Source organism: Mixophyes fleayi, chromosome 2 (assembly GCF_038048845.1).
Source record: "Mixophyes fleayi isolate aMixFle1 chromosome 2, aMixFle1.hap1, whole genome shotgun sequence".
Taxonomy (NCBI): Eukaryota; Metazoa; Chordata; class Amphibia; order Anura; family Limnodynastidae; genus Mixophyes; species Mixophyes fleayi.
Window position 1 is genome coordinate 42,599,049 of NC_134403.1, and position 21,711 is coordinate 42,620,759.

At 40.5% G+C, this 21,711-nt stretch overlaps 1 protein-coding gene across 1 annotated transcript in view; it reads left to right on the plus strand.

Annotated features, from left to right (window-relative positions):
• The first annotated feature begins 452 nt into the window (after positions 1-452).
• The window catches only part of CRYL1 (crystallin lambda 1), a 109,386-nt gene continuing 88,127 nt past the window's right edge, over positions 453-21,711 (plus strand). The window contains exons 1-3 of the mRNA XM_075198864.1: positions 453-594; positions 7,762-7,869; positions 11,303-11,429. Coding sequence (XP_075054965.1) covers positions 554-594; positions 7,762-7,869; positions 11,303-11,429 — 276 coding nt within the window. The 5' untranslated portion in view covers positions 453-553. The remainder of the gene's footprint in view (positions 595-7,761; positions 7,870-11,302; positions 11,430-21,711) is intronic.

Consider the following 21,711-nt stretch of genomic DNA (forward strand, 5'->3'; position numbering starts at 1 on the left):
GGAAGGAGTGTTGTCAGCGGGTCAAGGAGGGGGTAATTAAATTTTTATTTTAAACTGGAATTATCCTTTCATGGGAGATATAGTCTGGCCACTTGTTCTGAAATCTTGACACAAACCCCCTGGCAACGAAAGGGTTAAGTGGCTGCCTTGGTTAGTCTAGTTTTTGCACCGCTCCTCTGGTAATTTGTCTCAGGCTTTCCACAGAACTGTTTTCCAGAGCCATACTGATCACAAAAGTAAGAATGCAGGGCTTAATTTCCCATACAGTAGTTATTTAATCCACAAACAATGCCAACCCTGAGCAATGGGCTTTGCCATAACAGATATGTATGAAATGAAGGCGGGGACCTGGAGTGAATATCACTAGCCAATCATTGCAAAGCTGTTATGTTTCAGGCTGAAACTTTCCAGAACAGCCAATCAGGAAGATTGTTACATGAGAAGTTCTGCAGCCTGAAAGTAAATAGTCTGTGTTGTGAAACTCTGCTTCTAGTTTAGTGGATCCTTCCTGCAGTCTGCACTTGTAGTCTAAACACACTCACTACCGCTGAACATGGCTGAGGCACAGGAAGGGAATATTGTGATTATTGGAAGGTAAATGAAGTATGCTGCTACCATTGCAATATATTTATTTAACTTGTATTTAAATTACATGCATAGATTTTTTTTTCACAGAGGTAGGCAATCTTTGGACCCTCAGCTGTTGTAGTCCCAGAGGTTGACAGCATGCTGGGACTTGTAGTTCTACAACAGATGGCAAGCCGCACTTTCAAAATTCCGGTTTAAATCTCTCATTTGACAAAGAACCTTTCTTAAAAAAAAAAATATAAAAAAACTATTTAGAATATTTCCATCCAGCATGGAACTTAATAATCTCATTTTTCCAGAGTAACCTGGGAAGTCTTTTCTTTTAGCCTAAAATATGTTTAATTGAAATTTTATGTCTGACGTTTAGATGAATCAAATAATTTGAAATTATCATATACTATATTATTTTTAAGAATTGCGTTGTATTCATAATATATCTTGCTAGCTGAAAACTTGTACAATTTCCCAAAAATGTCCCCATCCCCCCTCTAAAAACAGGAAGCTCAGATCTCATCCTGAATTACTTTCCACACATAACAAGTCACGTTACCTTTCAGTCTACATACTGCTTGGGCGAGGAAATCAGTCGTCTTATTTTCCACCACTCGGCAAATTAAGATAACCACAATGATATGTTTTTTTTCACAGATTCAGTTCTTGGCAATGTTTGTGGCTCTGTGCAGTAATCTGTGTTTCATGGTAATAAGTGACCATAAATCCATATCTGGTTTCACTTCTATTATATATCCATCTTTGTACATTTGAAGATTGAGAGCTGAACAAATCTAATGGTAACATACATTGATTTTATGAAGTTTTATTTAAAGATTTTGTCAGACATGACACAGAACAATCTAAATCTGCTATGAAAACTTGATATGGTGAGCATGCAAAGAAAAGAGATCTCTTAATTATGATCCCTTAATCTGCACACAAACATGGGGGTATATTCAATTGGGCACGATGTTCCTTAGAACATTGCACTGCGCTTTATTATTTTTACTAAGGTAAAAATTAATGCAGAATTTTACTCGCATCTCTATGGGAGCACGAGCAGAAATCAGTGTTACTTCTGTCAGAAAATACTCGGGGGAGGTGTCTTGCGGCCGTTCCTGCATTCAATCTATGGACAGCATGGTGGCTAAGTGGTTAGCACTTCTGCCTTACAGCAATGAGGTAATGAGTTCAATTCCCGACCATGGCCTTATCTGTGAGGAGTTTGTATGTTCTCCCCGTGTTTGCGTGGGTTTCCTCTGGGTGCTCCGGTTTCCTCCCACACTCCAAAAACATACTGGTAGGTTAATTGGCTTCTAACAAATTGACCCTCGTCTGTGTGTGTTAGGGAATTTAGACTGTAAGCCCCAATGAGGCAGGGACTGATTGCGTTCTCTGTACAGCGTTCCGGAATTAGTGGCGCTATATAAATAAAAAGGTAATAATAATAATAATAATCTGTGCCATAGGGGGGAACTCAATTGGCTGTGAGGCTCCGGAGATACATTGTGTTGGAGTCTCACTGCTCATTGTCTCTTGTGTCCTTTAGAGATGAGCTAAAATGAGCGGAGATACTGTCCTGTATTGGCCAGCAATGTGCACAGCCGGACATTGAGGACATTTACAGTACATTGCCGCCACCAAGCAGCCAATGGAATTTCCCCCATAGTGTAGTAAATTGTAGCTATGTAAATAAAATATATATACATAATAACAATACAATGGTGTTTAAGTAACGAGTGATTAAAATTGTGGAACTTGGACGGCTATATTACAGAACAATCTTTTTTTTATTAATAAATGCACGCATTCCACTCGTAGCGATAATTGTAATACTTTATTCAGTATAATCACAATGTAGCAAAAAATGTTTTGTGGGCGCATTAAAGGACCACTAAACCCCAATAATTAATTTTAATTAATGAACCATGAAGGTAAAATACATTGTTCTGTGTTGACTTGACATTCCTCTGCAGCTCTGTTAAAAATTAAAGTGTTACCTTCCCGCTACATTACAAAAAGCTCCCGAATCTTGAGGACAGTGTCCTTATGGGATCTGATACAGGCTAAGAAAAAGCTGAGACATAATAGATGTGACATTACTGCCCTGTCCCTGTGTATGAATCAACCAAATCTAGTATGTGCATTTCTGCCCTAACAATTATCTTATCCCAGTCTAAAGTGGTGGGCCTTGGAGCAGCCTTCCCCCTACTCTTGGAAGACGACTTCATTGCTCTACTTGGGAATTCATATTACCCTTAGTCTAGACAATATTCTAGCATTACATTATTCAACTTTGATTCTCCAACTCCTCACTTTAACGAAGTCTTGAATCTTCAGCGAACTCTCCTTGCTGGGCAGACCTGCAGCCTTCAAAATGATGCTGTTACCAAAGCTGAAATATTTATTTCGCACTTAACCGTTTGCCTTAACAATATTTTTACTTGCCAAACTAGACTCTATTATGTGCTCTTACATATGGAAAAATAAACCCCCACGTATAGCCAGTTCCCGACTGTCCCTGTCCAGACAAAGAGGTTAGCGTTCCCAGATTTGAATAGAGATCATTCCGCATGTTTCAGTGTTCTCACCAACACCTATTTCCTCGGTGTTCCACCTGGCTGTTTCTACTTGCCACCCGGCTCTTGGAGCCCAACAGAGTCCTATTATAATAGAATAAACCATTGTTTCTCCTATTAGAACAGGCGCTATGTAAGCACTACAACCCGCAGTGTGTGTTAGACCACTGACCACCAGTCTGACCAGTCCTGGCAGGTGTGGGCATTAACCTCCAACATTTTTTAATTATTATTATGAGTATTATAAGTATTACAACTGCCCCCACCCGGCTACTTCTTAACACCACCCGACTGACAACATTTTCTGGGGAGAACACTGTGTTTGTTAGCTCAACTTTGAGATTGGTCCTTACCTTCTCACGAGAAACCCTGGATAGATTTAGAAAGAGCACCCAACCCCCACTTCCCTCTGGAGGATTTGCTTTAGGTACCCAGACATTGGAGGCCCTCTGGAGCGACCCTACCTTGGTTGACTAGGGACTCTCTGGTGGCCTGGGATAGACTGGTGGAGGCGTCTCCAGACATTATCCAAACCTTTCCATGATGGCTCTGGCCAGACTGATTCCAAACATTAATTTGACCTTTCTGGAGAGCTAATGGTCTTTCTACTTTAGGTACTCTCTTTGATTCTCAAGGATTACTTTCCTTTTTACAGCTACAAACCCAATTTCATATACTCCCAGGAATTTTATAAATATTTGATAGTTGGGCATTGGATTAACTCCCTGCCAAAGCAGAATCAAGATCTTTGTTTCCCCCCAGCCCTATATATTTCAAAACTCACAAAGGGAGACAATAAAGCATATACCCCCTTCTGGTATGGGATCTCTGCACCTACAACATCACCTCTTAAAACAAATAGCCAACTATAATGGGAAACTGACCTTCAGCTGATTCTCACAGAAGAACATGTCCACATGATTGAATCACACAGAAATGTCCATGAAATTGATAACGGACTATATCTTACTCCGGCCAAACTTCATAGAATGTGGCCATCGCACTCAATGTTATGTTGGCGCCAGTGCTACATTGTGGGAGATATGCTCCATATTTTCTGGAGCTGCCCAAGCATACAATTATTTTGGACACAGGTGTTCGACCTAGCTAATGAAGTGACTAACCAATCTCTTCCCCATTTGCCTGAAGTAGCTCTTCACCATTATGCTTCCCGACATATGCCAAATACATCTATAACCACATATTAAAAAAGGTTATAGATAAGATCCAAGTAAATTTTGAGATGGAGACTCTGGACATGTCCTACTTCACAGCACCCTCATCTCCACCGACCAAATGAATGAACTCTGCAGCTTACCCAGGGAGAATCCACTGACTTTCTCCCATATCAAGGAGACTCCATGTAGATTGTTATTGTTGTATATATCTAACAGGAGAATTGCAGATTGTGAGTTGATGTGTTCCTACCCCACTAAAAACGATTGATGGAAAAGATTGTGCATTCCTGCACAGAAAGTTTGCCTAGTTGTCGGTCACTGCTTGCTTAGAACATGACAACTTGCTGTAGATGAGTGAAAAAGCACATGGTGGACATACACTACATGGTCAAAAGTATGTGGAAACCCTGACATCATACAAATGTGTTTATGAAACGTCTCATTGCAAAACCGTGGCCAATAATATGTAGTCTCTTCCCCCCCCTTGCTGCTATAACAGATTCTGTTCTCCTGAGAAAGCTTTCAACTAGATTTTGGAACATGGTTGTAGGATTCACATCCAAACAGCCACAAGAGTATTAGTGAGGTCGGGTGCCAGGCAAAAAATGTCTAGCTCGTATTCAGCATTTCAAGTTCATTCCAAATGTATTCTATGTGGTTGAGGTCAAGGCCAATCCCATTCTTCCACATGCCAGGGTATTGTCATGCTGGAACAGGAAAAGGCCTTCCCCAAACCATTGCTACAAAGTTGGGAGCACTCAATTCCCTAGAATTTCTAGGCCAAACCATGAAAAACAGCCCCAGACCTTAATTCCTCCCCCACCAAACTTAACAGATGGCAGTACACATTCGGGTAGGAAGCGATCTCCTGACATCCGCATCCAAACACAGATTCATTGGCCAGACTATCAGATGGTGAGACATGCATTCCCACTACTCCAGAAGACATTTGGTGATCTGAGCCATGTGAGCTGCTGCTTGGCCATAGAAACCCAATCCATGAAACTCCCAACAAACAGTTATTGTAAATAATATCAGGAAAGCAACCATCAAACAGAATAGACCCATAGCTTCAGACAGGGCATATCCCAAGATGGCGTATGAGAACAGCTGCTGTTTCAAGGACGGGTTTCTGGCATAACCAATGATGAGGCTGCCGAAAACTGTTTTGATACCAGCGCCAGAGTCAGCCACACAAACTGGCAACGACAGCATGAATGAATTAAGCAGCAGTGTCAATGTCCCTGCTGACAGCACTGGTCTGGAATTCCGCCAATGCCAACTGGGTACATGGGTTGCTTCCAGAGGGTGTTTGGAACTTGGTAGTGAGTGTTGAAACCTAGGACAGGCAATTTTTACTTGCTGTGTGCTTCAGCACTTGTTGCTTCTAGATGTTTTCACTTAGAAGTATTTTCACTTCTCAGACTGAACTGTGTGACAAATTTGTAACCAACCTTGTTTCTTTTTTATGTAAATGATTAAAAAATATGATCACAACGATATCTTTATAAATCTTCTTGAACACTTCAGATTCTACTTTTGTAATTGTTGCCTTGCTGCAGCGATTGTTGTATCTCTATTGGTGTGGTGTTGTTGTTCCTTGACAAAATAAACAATTCAGTGTGCATACAGTCTTCTAGCATTTGCAGTAATACCTGTTGTCATGTTTATATCCTAATAAGGATAATTGAAAAATAATATATAAATCAAAACGCTGCTTTGCATAATCCATGTTTGAAAAGACCTTTGTATGCATTTGTATCCAGTGAAACCAGCCACATGAAATGTGTCATTGATATATACTGGCCCCATAAGGAACTAAAGAGAAAATCTATCCCTCGAAGCAATCAGCATAAAGTAATCATGATTTTTTTAGGGGTATGTGCGAAAAAATATATGATATGTTGTAGACTTAATATCATATCTCTCATGTTCCAGAAGAGTGAAATACTCTTTATCAAACTAATTACTAGAATTGTTTATGAACAAAAAGTAATAAAACAGCTGTAAAACAGATTAGCATACCAGCACACCTCTTGCTGTGATGTCACAGAGAAGGGCAGTTTGGGCATGAAAGGACAAGTTTTAAAAGTGCTGAAGTGATTTCAGAAATTGTTAAGGTGCAAGTCCTACTGATGAATTAATTATCCTTATATTCCAGCTTTCTCATGTGACAGATTATGCAAAGTGTACTATGACCATTTCTGTTTAAGAAAATGTTTGCATTTATATTCCTGTTTGTTATTACAATTTGTATTAAATAAGCTTTCTGATTTTTTTTGTCACATTAAACTTAATTTAATAATGTTTTGTCCTTATGTTCTTAATCACGTATCAGGCTTAGTTTTTATAATGTTACATTAATGCTGAGAATTGTTAGGTTTGCAGTCTCTCTTATTAATTTAGGTTGTGATTGTATTTTAGTCAGGGAGTAACTGGATTCCAAGATAGAACATAGAAACTCAGTGGTGGCAGAACTTTGGGTTTAGTAGTGAGTGTGAGATATAATTTTGGGGGATTTTGGATGTAATGGGCATCTTGACATGTACTGAATGGATAATAAGTAGAATTGAGCAAAATCTTTGAAACTGTTCCTCAAAATTTACACTCAATCTGCATTTGGCCACAAAGTTTCACACGTTTTGCCAGGGTAATTTGACCTTAAGCTTTGAGTCCTACATCAAACAGCAGAATTAATTGACCATCACCATCCCAGCTGTATTCCTTCTATGAAATGCATCTCTTACAAACATAGTGTGGAATGGTACCTTAGAACAGAACGCACAGTGAAATCAGAACTCGGCACCTCTCTGAAACTTTTTTCTTCTGCGAAACTCGATTTGCTTGAAATTTTGCTCATCTCTAGTAATAATATTTCCTAGATGTCCCCCTATCAGGCTGTAGGGGATGGTCTTCTCTATATCATGCAAGACTTAAACAGTGATTTGATTTACATGCACCATTCGTCATATATCTGGGCTGAGAGTTTAGTCAAAGTTCAAATTTACTCTTGTGCGTGCTAAGTTTGATGAACGAGCTCACTAGCAAAAAGTGTTTTGGTTTTATAGAACATGGTATATTTCTTACCCTATAATCCATATAAAGTATTTTGATTGATTTTTAAGAGGCTTTTAATTAGTGTTAAAGAGCACCTTTTATTATTTTTACCCTGCATGTCCCCATTTTTATGTGGGTGGGTTTGAGTCAGGTCCTCATAATTTGAATAGATAAGTGTGCTGATCTTGTGGAAGGCAGTAATCTCCCCACACATCATTGTTTGAGTGGTTAAAACCTAACTTTACATGAGGCCCTAACCGTATTGATATTCTTTTTTTGTATTATGGTTTATGTGTTTATATGGATCATGGATGGTACACATGTAAATACTGATATGTGTGTTCATTTTTTTTTTCTTTTCTTAGTGGTCTCATTGGTCGCAGCTGGGCCATGGTGTTCGCAAGTGGGGGATTTAACGTAAGGCTGTATGATATTGTGGCAGAGCAAGTTACCGCCGCCCTGGAGGATATACGGTATGTTATCCAAACTTTGCAAGCAGTGAATAGGAAAACAAAGGCATCTGGGGGAAAAAAGACACATTCAACATAGTATGCAGACGCATCTCAGCTGATGGCCATCATTCTCATTTCATGTTTTACACCAAGGGTAGAGCACTCGCAAAAGATAAGTTTCCCGACAGGCGTATCTGCCACCAGGTCTACATCAGCCACTTATTGTACTTTGTCTGCACTTATACGCCCATTGTCTCCCTCGTACTGCCTCTATAAGTATAAGTAGTAGTATACACAAGACTGCATACAGACTCCAGCATAAGTCTTTTTTTTGTTGCATGCGCAGTAAATAAATTCATATATTACGCTATGCAAATGGGCTGGCGTTCATCTCTACATAAGGTCCTTTTTAGGTGCTGAACTAATATTTATCTGAATGCAACCTTTCCCTTTGCTGGAAACTGATGACATCAGTGAGGCATGAGGCACACAAAGGCTGCTTCTACTGGGGCTCTTTTTCTAATATTGTATATGTGCAAAATCTGCACTAAACCATAGCAACCATTGATTTTAATGTTTGTATTAAATTGATTGATAGTTCTGCTAAATAAGTGACCGGTGATATGCATCGTGATGTTCACCCTGTCCTCTAATGCATGGGAATAGCGATCTCTATGAGTTTGCTTTTGTTATACCTCTCGTTAGCAATTGGGTATCCACAAGGACACTCAATCACTACATGTGGGCTCCTCCTGGCTCTGTAGTTTTTAGCTGCAGTTAACAGCTATTAATGTTGAGGAATGGGTGCCAGCCATCATAGAATGTCAGTGACCCCCAGAGTATCTGAACCTCTAAAGAAAAAGTGACTCTTATGGCGCTCTATTATATTAAAAATAATAATTCTGCAAAATTGAAGAAATGCTGCCAACCAAAGAGACTTAATGATCTCCAATAAATAGTATACCAAAAATTAACAAAATTGTGCTTGCGCTTGAATCTGTTGATGACACATACTAAAAATATTACTCGAAACCTCTATCGTAAAGTATACATATGAATATACAGTTTATTTTAAAAAAAACAACATAAAATGTACTGTATGAACACTGGTTAACGGTTTCAGCGTAATAATAAAAGCAATTATGAGACAAACTAATTAGGAAGAATAATTATTCATAAATAACTATAATATATCATTTTGGCATCTATTTGAGGTCAAATTAACAAAATTAGTAGTGTGTGGAGAGTAATCTGCACAGTCCCCTCCCTTGGGTAATCATCCGACAAGCAGACTCGCCACTTCAGAATAAGGTGAATATTGTAATTGCTGCCGTTAATATTCTTGTAGGTCTTTACAGTCTAAAAAGTACACAATACACCATAGAATGGGTAAATGGTGCCCTCTAGTGTCCATTTCAGTTTAAACCCTATGAATGAAACACTGATTTGTTTTTAATTTGGCTCTGTGATCAGGGCTGGACTAAGGGTATGTAGGCCCCCAGGCTAAGGGGACCTCCTTTCCCCCGCGAGGCCCCCCCCCCCCCCCAGAGCGCTTACCTGCTTCCGTTCCTCTGTCACTCCCTGTAGTGCTTCTGCGGCGTGCAGTAATCTCCTCATTGAGGAGATCTCGTGAGACACTCTCACGAGATCTCAGTAAGGAGACTACTGCGTGCTGTGGAAGCACTACAGTGAGAGCAGGCAGCTAACAGCATAACATTTGCTGTTAGCTGCCTGCCATTCTCAAGCTGACAGTCGGAGCCGGGAGCGAGGACGCCCCCAATCTGATGAATGCTGGCGGGCCCCCCAGATGCCCGAGGCCCCTGGGCTCTAGCCCAGTTAGACCTCGGGTTAATCCGGCCCTGTCTGTGATCATTTTAAAGAATTGTCTTTAAGACTGCTCCCAGAGCGTAGATCACATTAGTGGTCCCCATACACCTTTCTGATATATGAGGGGTAGTTTGCCATTCTATCCCAAGCGTAGAGTGTGTAACGTTTTCTGAAGACAAAAAAAGTATGTTCTCTTCTTCCACTTGTACATATTATGGGCCCGATGCATTAAGACGCGTAAATGCCATTATGTGCCGTATTTTTTGCGTAAAAATCGCTCTGCACATGCCCAGAAACAAACCATATGCCAGAGAATGCAGCAACATCCAATTCATCTTTGAAAGTAAAGGACCCTTACTACAGCCTATGATTTCATGGGCAGAATGGGGTGGGGAAGGGGCACATGCACGTAGTCACTGTACAGTAAGGGCGTGCCAAACTGGAGCGCACACAGCAGCGTCTGATTCAAGCTTTGTACATCTCAAAGGTACGTGTTTTTCAGTCATATCACCTGTACCAGCTACAGGTCTGGTATAAGTGCCAAATACTAGTGATGACGGATGTGTATGCATGCTGCAACATGTGCTTGCAATCAGGAGCAACTGCAAAAATACATTTTAGGTACAGTAGACATTCATGACATCCTAATAAATGTATTTTATGGGGAATAAATGTATTTTATGGGGGGAAAATGGAAAAAAAAAATCTCAAATTTTTATTTTTTACTGTTTTGTCATTAACGACTTTATATACAGGTGACATTTTGGGACTTTATATTCCACATATATATTGGCCGTATCCCGCAGTGTGTTGTCTGTTATAGCAGAGAGAAACTAGACCTGTATTCATCAACAAACGTATCTTTACATCCGCTCCACGTTTGTTTATGTTAAGTCACCAGAGGTGTATACTGTTATTATTGGAAAACCTTTTTTTTTCCCACCGTATGCCCAACTTTTAATTCAGTGAATAAATGAAAAATGTAGTTTTTTATTTTTTTTATTTTAACTTTTTTCCCTCTATTGCTCCACCTCTTGGAAGCTATTGTGTATTCCAGTCTGAAATAGAAAGGTAATCGACCAATCATGTTGATGCGTTAGTTTGCCTTGTTTCCTCAATGGTATCGCTTTCATGCCTTTCTTATTTTTACATTTTTTTTTTATTTTTTTTTGCTGTTCCTCTGAGAAAATTACAGTGTACTCATCTCATGCTTGGGGAAAAAATAACAGATAAAGAGATAGTGCCAGGAATACGCAAGTCAACCAATACAAAAACTGGGTCCTCATTCAGCTAATGTTAATACATATAAACCTGCCGATTTAGTCCACATATTATACTGACTTATCATGAAACGTGAACATCTGACAGCTTGACCAAATGGCTAGAGATATTTCTATGTTGTTTCTTTTGAACTGAGCAGTCTGGTAATGGAAATGTTTAAATATCGGCCAGATTGTCAATTCAGCAACTGAAGCGGATGCCGTAACCAAACTCTGTCATCCAGAAAGTGATTTGTTGCATTGTCATTGTAGTCCGCTTTACGCTGTCTCATTTCCACATCCCTGGTCTTAGAGGTAACATGATCTTGTTATCCAGTAAGTTGTTTACATTTGTTTATTTTTACTAGGAAGCAGATGGAGGAATTGAGGAATTCAGGAATGCTCAGGGGAAGCCTGAGTGTCGGTGAGCAAATCTCTCTGATCAGCGGCTGGAGTGACTTGAAGAAAGCATTAGAGGGAGCTATATTCATTCAAGTAAGTGCGAGAAAACATGGTTTATGTGTTTTGTATGATAACCCAGGACAGGCAATTATTTAATTAAACATGTTATGGAATGTTCCACACCTACCTCATGGCATGTAATGGTGTAGAAAGTATTCAATATAAATACTGCATGCCAGGAAGATGTTGTGCCAATTGTAAAAGACTGTTATTGCCCACTGATGCCTGATTATTATTATTATTATATTTTCTTTATAAGCTGTCACATAAAGTCCACAGTGTGGCACATGAGATGTACATAAGTATACAATACAAGACAGCAACGACCCATAGCACATTACATAATACATGTAAAACAAAGACCAGACATCTACTGATTAAATAAATAATACACAGATAACTTGGTAGAGCAGATCAGGTTATTACAGGCAGTGAGTGAGAGTGATGGTGATGTTCAACGTCCAGTAGGCCTGGGCTCAAGAAAACAACGCAAGGGAAGCAGCCTAGAGGTACAGAGGGCGATGAAATAGTAGAAGGATAACACAAGGTAAGATTGCCCTGGTCCTGAGAGCTTACATCCTAAAGGGAAGAGGAAGACACAAATAGGGTGGTATGGAGTGGCAGAGTAGAGCATAGTTGCCAACATTTCCAGGTTGGCCTTGGGACGGGGCTCGGCGAATTGCATAATTTTGGCCCCCGCCCTGTGATATAATGAAGCAAACGCATAATTTTACCTTGGGGGAGGGGGGTGGTGGTCAGGTGGAGAATCTCATGATGGAGGCTCAAAATTGGGGCAGATGTGGGAGTATTGCCAGCTCGTCTGGGAGACCTGCTTGGAATTTGGGAGTTTCCTGGACATTCCAGGAGAGTTGGCAAGTATGGAATAGAGGTGGTAGCAGATGAGTTAGGAGGAGGGCTGATGGGCTTGAATAAAGAAATGAGTTTTCAGGGCATGATTGAAGCCCTGGAGAGTAGAGGATGACCTGATCCTTCCACTGGTGGGGAGCAGCCAGGTTAAAATGGGTAATCAATGTGCTAGAGAGGCGGCGATCGTTGACAGCCAAGGAGTCTGGCTACTGAGGGGGGTGGAGATGTAGGTGGTGGGCGTAAGGATTGAAACCGTGTGCTGTAGCTCTTTCTTGCACTGCTGTTACATGTAGCACAGGTTAAACTCTTCTACGGTTGTGTTTTTATTCATTTCAGAGCCAAATATTGATCTCATACCAGCACTACCTAAATGTATTCACATGCACCAGTGGAAAAGTACCCCTCCCCCAATGGTCAAATGTTCACTGAAAATAGTACAATACTTAAGTTGTGTATTTACAGACTGTTGTAGTGATTCAAATCAGTTTTATCTAAATGAAACGAAGAAATGATTGTACTTATAGATACTCAGCCATAGGTTGTATAAGGAGTCCTTGCCATATACAATTGGTCTAAACTGTAAAGGGTATATTCCCCTGTGAAGTTAGATTAGTGTTTTAGGAAACTCCATCTTGAGAAATTTAGCAATGTTAAAAATCAATCCAGCTGTTCGATGTGCCAGTTCAATAACCCAATTCATTTCATTCCTGATAATGTCAGTAGGTTCAGATAGAAGTGGTAAGATAAACAACTGGATAACATAGGCAACATTGTCTTTAATATTGGAAATTCATAAGTACCTTAATAAAGTAGTCTGGTATTCTATGCTCCACTATTTGTTTATGAATTAGTTGTAATCATGCAAATTGACTTTGCAATTTTGCATTAAATCATGTAATTAAAATATTTGTATATTTGTAATTGCATTATCCTTTGATTTAAAGGTGTGTGTGTGTGTGTGTGTGTGTGTGTGTGTACATTCCTGACCGGCAGTAAGTGTCCCTCGGAATGTTGGTAAGTTTAGGTGCTGAAGAGTGCATGAAATAAATATACATATGATCTTGCAGGAAATATGTCATTTGCATCTTCCCTGCAGCGTACGTGATAATAGTCAGGATTATTGTGTATTAAATGAAGATAAAGGTTTCAGGAGACGTGCCAGTAAACGCTACTATAAGTGATGACACAGACTAGTATTAATATAAGAAGCCCATATAAATCCTTTCCTGCCTCTGACTTATTTGTTACTGAGGTGTGGTATAAGTACCAGAAATTGCAGCATTCTTACAAATTCCCTTTTATCTTTTTAATACGCCTCCGTACAGCTCCTTTCTTGGGGGGGGGGGGGGGGGGGGATGAGATATGTTATTACTTGAACAAGCAACAAAACCACTTTTCATGTGTAGGAGGAATCCCATGCCCAGTTTATGGCTGAATATATTGCATAATGTCATTATTAATTTGACAATTTGGGCTGATTAGTTGGAGCTCGTTATTTGCTAATATATTAAGAATGAGAAGAGATTTGTCTAGTGACTCTGAGGTGGGAATCCAGAGAAATGTGGAAGCATGCAGCATAATTTCCATGTATCTTGATTATCACACAGATGCATGCTTTTGAGCAGTGTCTCCATGCAGATTCTGCATAGTCATATGTGGGCTTATTATCTTTCATAGGAGTGGACTGCACATGTCAGCAAACATAAAGTAAATAGTCACTTTAAAGCCCTGCCTAGTATCACTTTTTGGACTATCCTGTAATTGCAAAATTTAATTTCATCACCTTAAAGCTGCACTCCCATCTAAATAGAGGGGCGGGGCATTATAGCCCCGCCTCTCCCTGGAGCTGGCTACTCCATGCAGCTGTTTTTCCCTGGGCTTTGTGGTTAGACTCCCAGTCCCAGCTGAAAATCCCAATGAAGTTTATAGAAATATCTCTTCCTGCAACATGAAATCTGTTTTTTGTTTGTTTTTTTTTTGCATTTGGGCGATGTATGTGGAGCCTTATTGTGGATAGTCTGCACTATAAGAATCATCCTCACCGCATTACTCCCATTGGAAAGATTAAGATTTTGCACTCATGCCTGTGCTGCCGGCTTCATGTGCTATGCCATGTACCATCCACTTAACCTCTCATCTCTTCGGTTCTCCCCTTTGCCTCACTGGCTCCCTTCTGTGCCTGATTCTGTCCACCCTCCCTTAGGATGTAAGCTCGTATGAGCAGGGCCCTCTTTCCTCCTGTCTCCATACCTGTTCTTCCACTCAGTCTTTACTGTATTTGCCTGCCCGGAGTTTACGAAGTATTGGTATTTTATGTTTAATGTTCTGTACTGTTTTGCCCTGTATGGTCTACTGTTTGTACTGTGTACGGCGCTGCGGAAACCATGTGGCGCCTTACAAATAAACGATAATAATAATAATAATACCAACCCATACAAATGGGAGCAGACACACAAAAGTAGCTACGTAACTTGTGTGGTGTAAACAGGGAAACAAATGGTATTTGCGTTGAGCATTCACATTTTTACTGGTTCGTAAATATACATTTTTATTTTTTCCTTTGCTGATCAGGTTAACTATCTACTAATAGGAAATAGAAAATAAATCTACCTTTGACAGTATGTGTTCTTGTTTTGTTTTTTGCTTAATAGCAGGTTACAACTGACTACAATCAGAGTAACTTGTAGTTATCAAATGTTAGCAAGTGATGTTTTTAATGTACTTTTATATTAAAAACCAAAAAAAATCTGTAATGATGAAAATGTTTCGTATAGATCTGTAAAAATATTTTTCAGACAGTTTGTAATGGCACTTCCCTGGTGGTTCTTTCACAGCTAAGTTTAACTTTCTAATGAAAAGGCTATTTTTTTTGTTTTGCTCAACTGTTGTGTGTCGGTATTCCTAGTATGAACACAATGGCGAGTAATGTGAAATGGAGTGAAGTGGTTTATATTCAACACAAGTCATACAGATAAAACTGAGATGCAGTAATGATAAGGCAAATAAGTCAAATCCATAGAAACAGTGAAAACAGGATGCCAGGATACCCAGGTAGCTAAGGAACAGGAATACTGGATACCTGTCCCAACAGGTCAACTGCAGGTACGGGTTTGACAGAGCAAGCAAGTTAGACTGGACAGCTGGAGACTCTGGTATTCCAAGTTATACTGTAGATACTGGATGGTTTGCCAGATAAAGTAAAGAAGCTGGAGACTCTGGTTTTCTCGGTTACACAGTGGATTGCAGATATTAAGTGTTTGGATTGCCAGATAAAGCTGAGAAGATTGTGAGCTAGAGGCCAGGCAGGTGAGATGATCTGCAGGCACAGAGACACACGGGAGTATCAGAAAAAAGGAGGGTCAGACAAGCCAGGGGTCAGATGTTAAAAGGTCCATGTAACGCTCCGATCCCACAGATAGTACCTGTCTTGTTACCTGCAGTCCATTCATCTGGAAACTGCCATGTCCCAGCATCAGACATTCTTCAGTTTATTCATTCAGCTATATTCAGACCTGTGCAGGTGCAAGCCTATTGAACTTCAGGACCTCCTCCCTCTTTTTCATTGGCTAAGCACTTCTGGAGCACTATTTAAACCTCCTGGATTCATCTGCCTGTTCTTCAAGCTCACTTCCTGCAGCCTGTGGTTCTGGTTCCTGTTCTCCTTGTGGTTTGCCTGTGTTCCAGTCTGCTCTCAGTTCGTGGTCTGTGCTAAACCATTGCTGCTCCAGTACCTCTATTACCATCTCCAGTGTACTTCATCGTGACCGCTTCAGTTCTCTCATCGCTACCGCTCAGAGCCGCTACTCTCTGTGACTCATCAGCTGTTACTACGAGTTACCTCCACAACTCCAGTTTGCTCTCAGCCTGCAGCTGTGTTGAACTATCGCTGTTCCAGTACCTCTATTACCATCTCTAGTGTTCTCTATTGTGACAGCTCCAGTTCTCTCATCACTACCGTTCAGAGCTGCTATTTCATCTGGGACTCATCAGCAGTTACTACGAGTTACCTCCACCACTCCAGTCAGCCTTCAGCCTCTGGCTGTGTTAAACTATTGCTGCTCCAGTACTTCCATTACCATCTCCAGAGTACTTCATAGTGACAGCCTCTGTCCTCTCGTTGTATACCACAGAGCACCTATTCTCCTAGTGACTCATTGGCTGCTGACCATCAGCCTATATTATTGTTGTGCCTGTATTTATACCACTCATCTGTGGACTCCATCGTCTCCTTCCACTTCACCTGGCTCCCCCACATCGTTCTGCTGTACACTCAATCACGGGACCGCGACCTGCAGACTTGGTGCAGCCAAGACCATACCTCCTTGCGGAGGTTCCTGGTGAAAACCACCTGTCTGTTACACTCCGCGCCTGTGGGTGGGCTTAGCCATGTTCAGCAGAGCCTAGGGATCAATTTCCTGTAAGCCAACTGTGACAGTCCACAACGATACCAGAGAGAAAGCAGGAGCAAAGTCAAAATGAAGCCTGAGTCTGGGTCATAGAATGAGGTGCAAAACAGGAACAAGCAGGAGTCAAATATCAGGAAGTCAGTCAGGATCCGAGTACATGCGTTAAAATGAGGAACCAACAGCAGCAAAGACAATTGATGAACTGGCCCAGACTGCTGGAGAAGGGAGTCTTTTAGAGGCCAGTAACAAGTGTGCATGATTGGGATCCGATGATGAGAGCTTACGCATGTAAGCATGGTCAGGGGAAGGCACAACAGCATCCACATGGGAGTTGCTACTGCAAACAGAGGCAGATTGTGACATTGTGATACTGCTCATTACCCAGCACATTGCAATCTTAAACTTCCTTCGTCCACCACATCCACTTGTGCCCCATTTACACCCACTGTCTCCCATTACCTCCTCCCTTTGGAATGTAAGCTCTCACTGGCAGGGTCCCCTCCACCCTATGTCTTATGTCTGTCTCATACGATCCTGTTATGTCTTAAACTAAATCCACCACTGTCTGGTCACCCCACACACATGGATGTGTACCTGTGTCCAAGCTAGCTCATGAACATCCATGTATATGTTATTACACTTCATTTGTATTCATGTATCTGTTATCATATGTATCTGTTATTACATTTATTGTAGTCATGTGTCTGTAAGATCATTGTCTGGCACTTCTGAACTTGTGGCGCCTTAGAAAATATACAATGATGATGATGGGTATGAAAGACAGTAGTTACATTATTAAACAAGAATAGACAGAGACCGCGTTAAATAAATACAAGGAATGCAGCAAAATAGGCAACAATCAACATGTCTAATCCCAACATGTTTTTGAAGTACATAAATAGCAAAAATGTAAAACAGCATTAAATAACTAGAGAAAACTTTGGTAGATTAATGTAGATAAAACTGACCAAATAATATTATTATTATTATTATTATTATTATTATTATTATTGTTGTGCTACACTGCTCTACCATACCAGACAGTGGGAAAAACAAAGCAAATATAAAACCGAGAGATACAAGCTAGACAGAATACCTGCAGACGTGGAAACAAATGGTACGGAGGGCCCTGCTCATTAGAGTTTACAATAAAGTCTACAGCTTTTCGTTTCTCTTCATGTTCAAAAAATGCTGTAAAATATGTTGCAGCATTTAACACTACTTGTCTGACACAAACAGAAATGTAGCTATTTCCAAATAAACTTTAAGGTTTCTCAAGCACCTACTCTGATGGCATCCACCCACAGGTGCTGAGGAAACTTAGATCAGTAATACATAGGGTCCTTGTTTGAATTTAACCCATGACCCCTGTGGTGTTCGGTAGCAATGCTAACCACCGTGCCATTGTGCAGCACTTTGGCACCACTATTTATTATTCTCAAGCACACCTTTAAAACCGGGTCCCTGCCACAAGACTGACAGAAGGCCAGTGCATCTGATATCAGTTGTAGTTACAATATTTCAAGAGATTACATTCACAGATAGATTATAGAAATTAGACTGATAAAACAGTCAGCTTGGTTGTATGGCGTACTGGTCATGGTAAAATCTGATTAGATTCTATGAGGAAATAAATTCCAAACTGATGAAGTTTTGTACGTGTTAGATATGTGATACCCTTGGATTTGGTTTAAAATATTTGATACTGTTCTACATGATATAATAAAGTCAATATTGATATTAGCACCTAATGACTATAGGCTCTGCAATCAGTAAACCGGTATAATGGCCAAAACTGAACAATAGAGGGACTAATAAAATAGTGATTTGTCCTTTCAAAGTAATTAGTGTGTTTCTACTGTAGGGAGAGAAGTGTGTTACTTCTAAATCTATTTAACTATAGTGCACAGATATATCTGCAATACATGAAAAGAGAGAAGCACAGCAAGTAGCACAAACAGCCAGACAGGTAATTAATTAAATATTAGTATAACATACAGACTTATGTGTACCAAATTATTTCTTTAATTTAGTATTAAGTTGGGTTGTCCACATTTCATTCTAAAATATAACATGCCTCCCATCTCTCTGTTGCCGGGTTCTGGATCTCACTGCAGCTTGTTCATTTTTTTTCCTGCATGATACACAAATACTACAGTCCGACCATAGCTGTTCTGTAGAGCTGTGGAACTCTATTGAAGATCTGTGGACTATTTGAGTCCTCCAATGCTGTTATTCGGCTATCTGCCTCCGGTAACAAGCGTAATAACCAAGGGGTTGTAGAGGGAAGGAGCAGACGTTCTATCGAAGAGGGGTTGTCCAAAATCGGATAAACCATTTTAAGTGGGTGTGTCAATATAAACAAATAAGTTACCGCTTTTCCAATGATTCTGGTTTGTGTCCAACTCTCATGGAACCCTCACTTATCTACTATATAAATGCCTAGTGGCGTGTGTGAAAAAAAAACAACCAAGCTGCAGCGCCACCTGCTGGGCAGAGTTATACACTGACCTATATATTTCTTGAAGGAGAAGTGACAGTTGGGAGTGGTTGGTGGTTGCGCCGGGGGTGACAGTGGGGAGTTTTTAACACCTTAAGTAGCTTGATGAAGGATGTGGCGATGAAGATGAAGGATGAGGTGATGGAGAAAAATGATGAGGTGGTGACATGTGGACTAAACCACGTTAAAAAAGGGCGCTTGTGTTGGGAAGTAACGCTCTTTCCCTGAGGAGGCCTGGGCTAGGCCCAAATGCATGACAAGAAGCTTTTTAACACCTTAAGTAGCTTGATTTGACTAGAATGCATGAGTATCATGCACAGGTTAACTTGTATTAAACCTTTACTGATCACTGATTGTAAGTCAAATCGAGTAAAGTCGAATTGTGTAGGTTATGAAAATATTTATTACTTGCCGCTTTGTCAGAAGTAACAACAAGGACTGTGGCAGGTCTCGATGTGACTTGGTCCTGACAAGAGAGAAGAATTTTTCATCTGCAGATACCATGTGTATACAAAGTGAATCTTACAAACTATACTAGCTAGACAACGGTTCTATTTCTAAAACATGGTACGACAAGTGGACATTTTGTAAACTCTGCTGATATAGAGAGAGATAAAGATGTCCACAAGTGAAGCAGCTGCCAATATAACCTTACAAGACATAAAGTCCTTTCTGATCCCAACATGACAATTGATTAATCTCTGGAATCAGTCACCACAATTATGCTATTTATTAATTGTTGTTGGTCATACAATTCCTTGTAGAAAGGCATGGCATCAATGTTTAAATCCATTTAGTAAATCTGCCACCATCACATCCCTTGGTAGGGCATGCCATAGTCTAGCTACTCTTACATTCTATATGTCCTATCTATGCTGAAAGTAAAACGTTTTTTTTTCTCCAGTGGAAGTAGATGTCTGTTGTGACCCATTTTCAGATGCAAAACCAGCAGAGTACTTGGTACCACTGAGATTCTGGCTGGTGATAGGTTCTGGGTTTCATGATGTCTGGATTGTAGACGAGTGGATGTCCCACAGGTCGTTGTAGCCATATTGAATAGTGTAAGTAAAAGGAATTGGTGAGGTTGGGGAAGATATAGAGAAACTGTAGTCAGAAAGGAATGCCAAGTCGGTAACTATAGTTAAACGCTGTAGTCTATTTTACCCGTGAACCAAGACCTATGATCAGGCAGTGAGCAGGCCACCCTTTAAGGTGTATGAAGGCCCAGACATGGAGAAGTTTGCTTCTAGGTTAATGTCTGTTTTCCATCTTTATTGAGTGCAGATGCCCTTCCTGTACCGACCTCTATGGCGGAGAGGCCTGCATTACATGTAAGAGCTTAAGTGGATCCAGAACTCCACATGTAGATACAAAGGGACATGGTGCCCTACACCCCCAAACACCCCGAGCAGAGTGAACTTATGAGCAGCGAACTTGTTGAGTGTAAATATCCCCTGGTCACCTCCACAGTCCTGGCTGTGTAAATGTTTGTTATTGATCTTGCATAGATCAATAACAAACATAATTTGGTATATACGTATACCAAATTAAGAAGTCGCAACTACAAGTGGCAACATGGGAAAAGTGTCCAGAATTCCCATTTATATGCAATATTTCTTATTCATTCTGGTAACCACCTGGGCCTGAATGGAGCAGCATATTACTTGTTAAGAAATAGGATCTCTTCTGTTTATCTGAGCTGTCTGCTGTGTATTACTGCCGCAACAATGTGTAGGATCAATCCTGCAGTTCAGCTGGTTGTTAGGTAAATAGCAACAAGCTTCTCTTCAGCTCCCAGTCTGGCATCTGTGCTATTACCTACCACACCCATGCAGCAAATCATCTTGCAGTTCTGATTGGTGCTGCTGCCTTTATAAACCTTTTCCTGGCAGCATACCAATGCTGGTGATAGTTCCTGCCTGATCTAGTGTGCCTTGTATCCTGACCTGTTCTGCTCTATGTATTTATTAGCTTATTATATTATTATTTTTTTATTATTATTATTATTTTATTTATTTGTAAGGTGCCAGATACAGAAGCAACAAACAAATAGATGAGGTAATACACATAAGTAGCACAAATGAGTGTGAGTAATGCTATGGGGACTCGACATGACATGGTGTACAAGGAAGTCAGACAGTAGACAGACATGGGGATGTTGCACTAAGGTTTGTTCTAAGGATTCTGCTGTCTTCTCCATTCTTGACTCTTGGCTTTGTTAAACGGATTTGCTCTCATATCTCTACTTGCCTTGAACCCTGGCTTGTTTTAAGAAATTTGTTGACTTCTCTACTCCTAATCCCTGCCTGTCTGACTCTGCGTTGTGCCAAATACATTCTGGTCAAACAAGTGCCAGACTACTCTGCATTAACCCCTGCCTGTCTGGCTCCAAGTTCTGCCTGGTTGCTCACTGCCTCCTCCTGTGTTCCGTCCACTCCACCGGGCAAGTGTTGGATCAACAACTGCTACTACCCGAGATAAAGTTCCCGGGACAACCAAGCACTGTGAAACATAACAAGTTACCTGGAAACAGGGGCGCCGA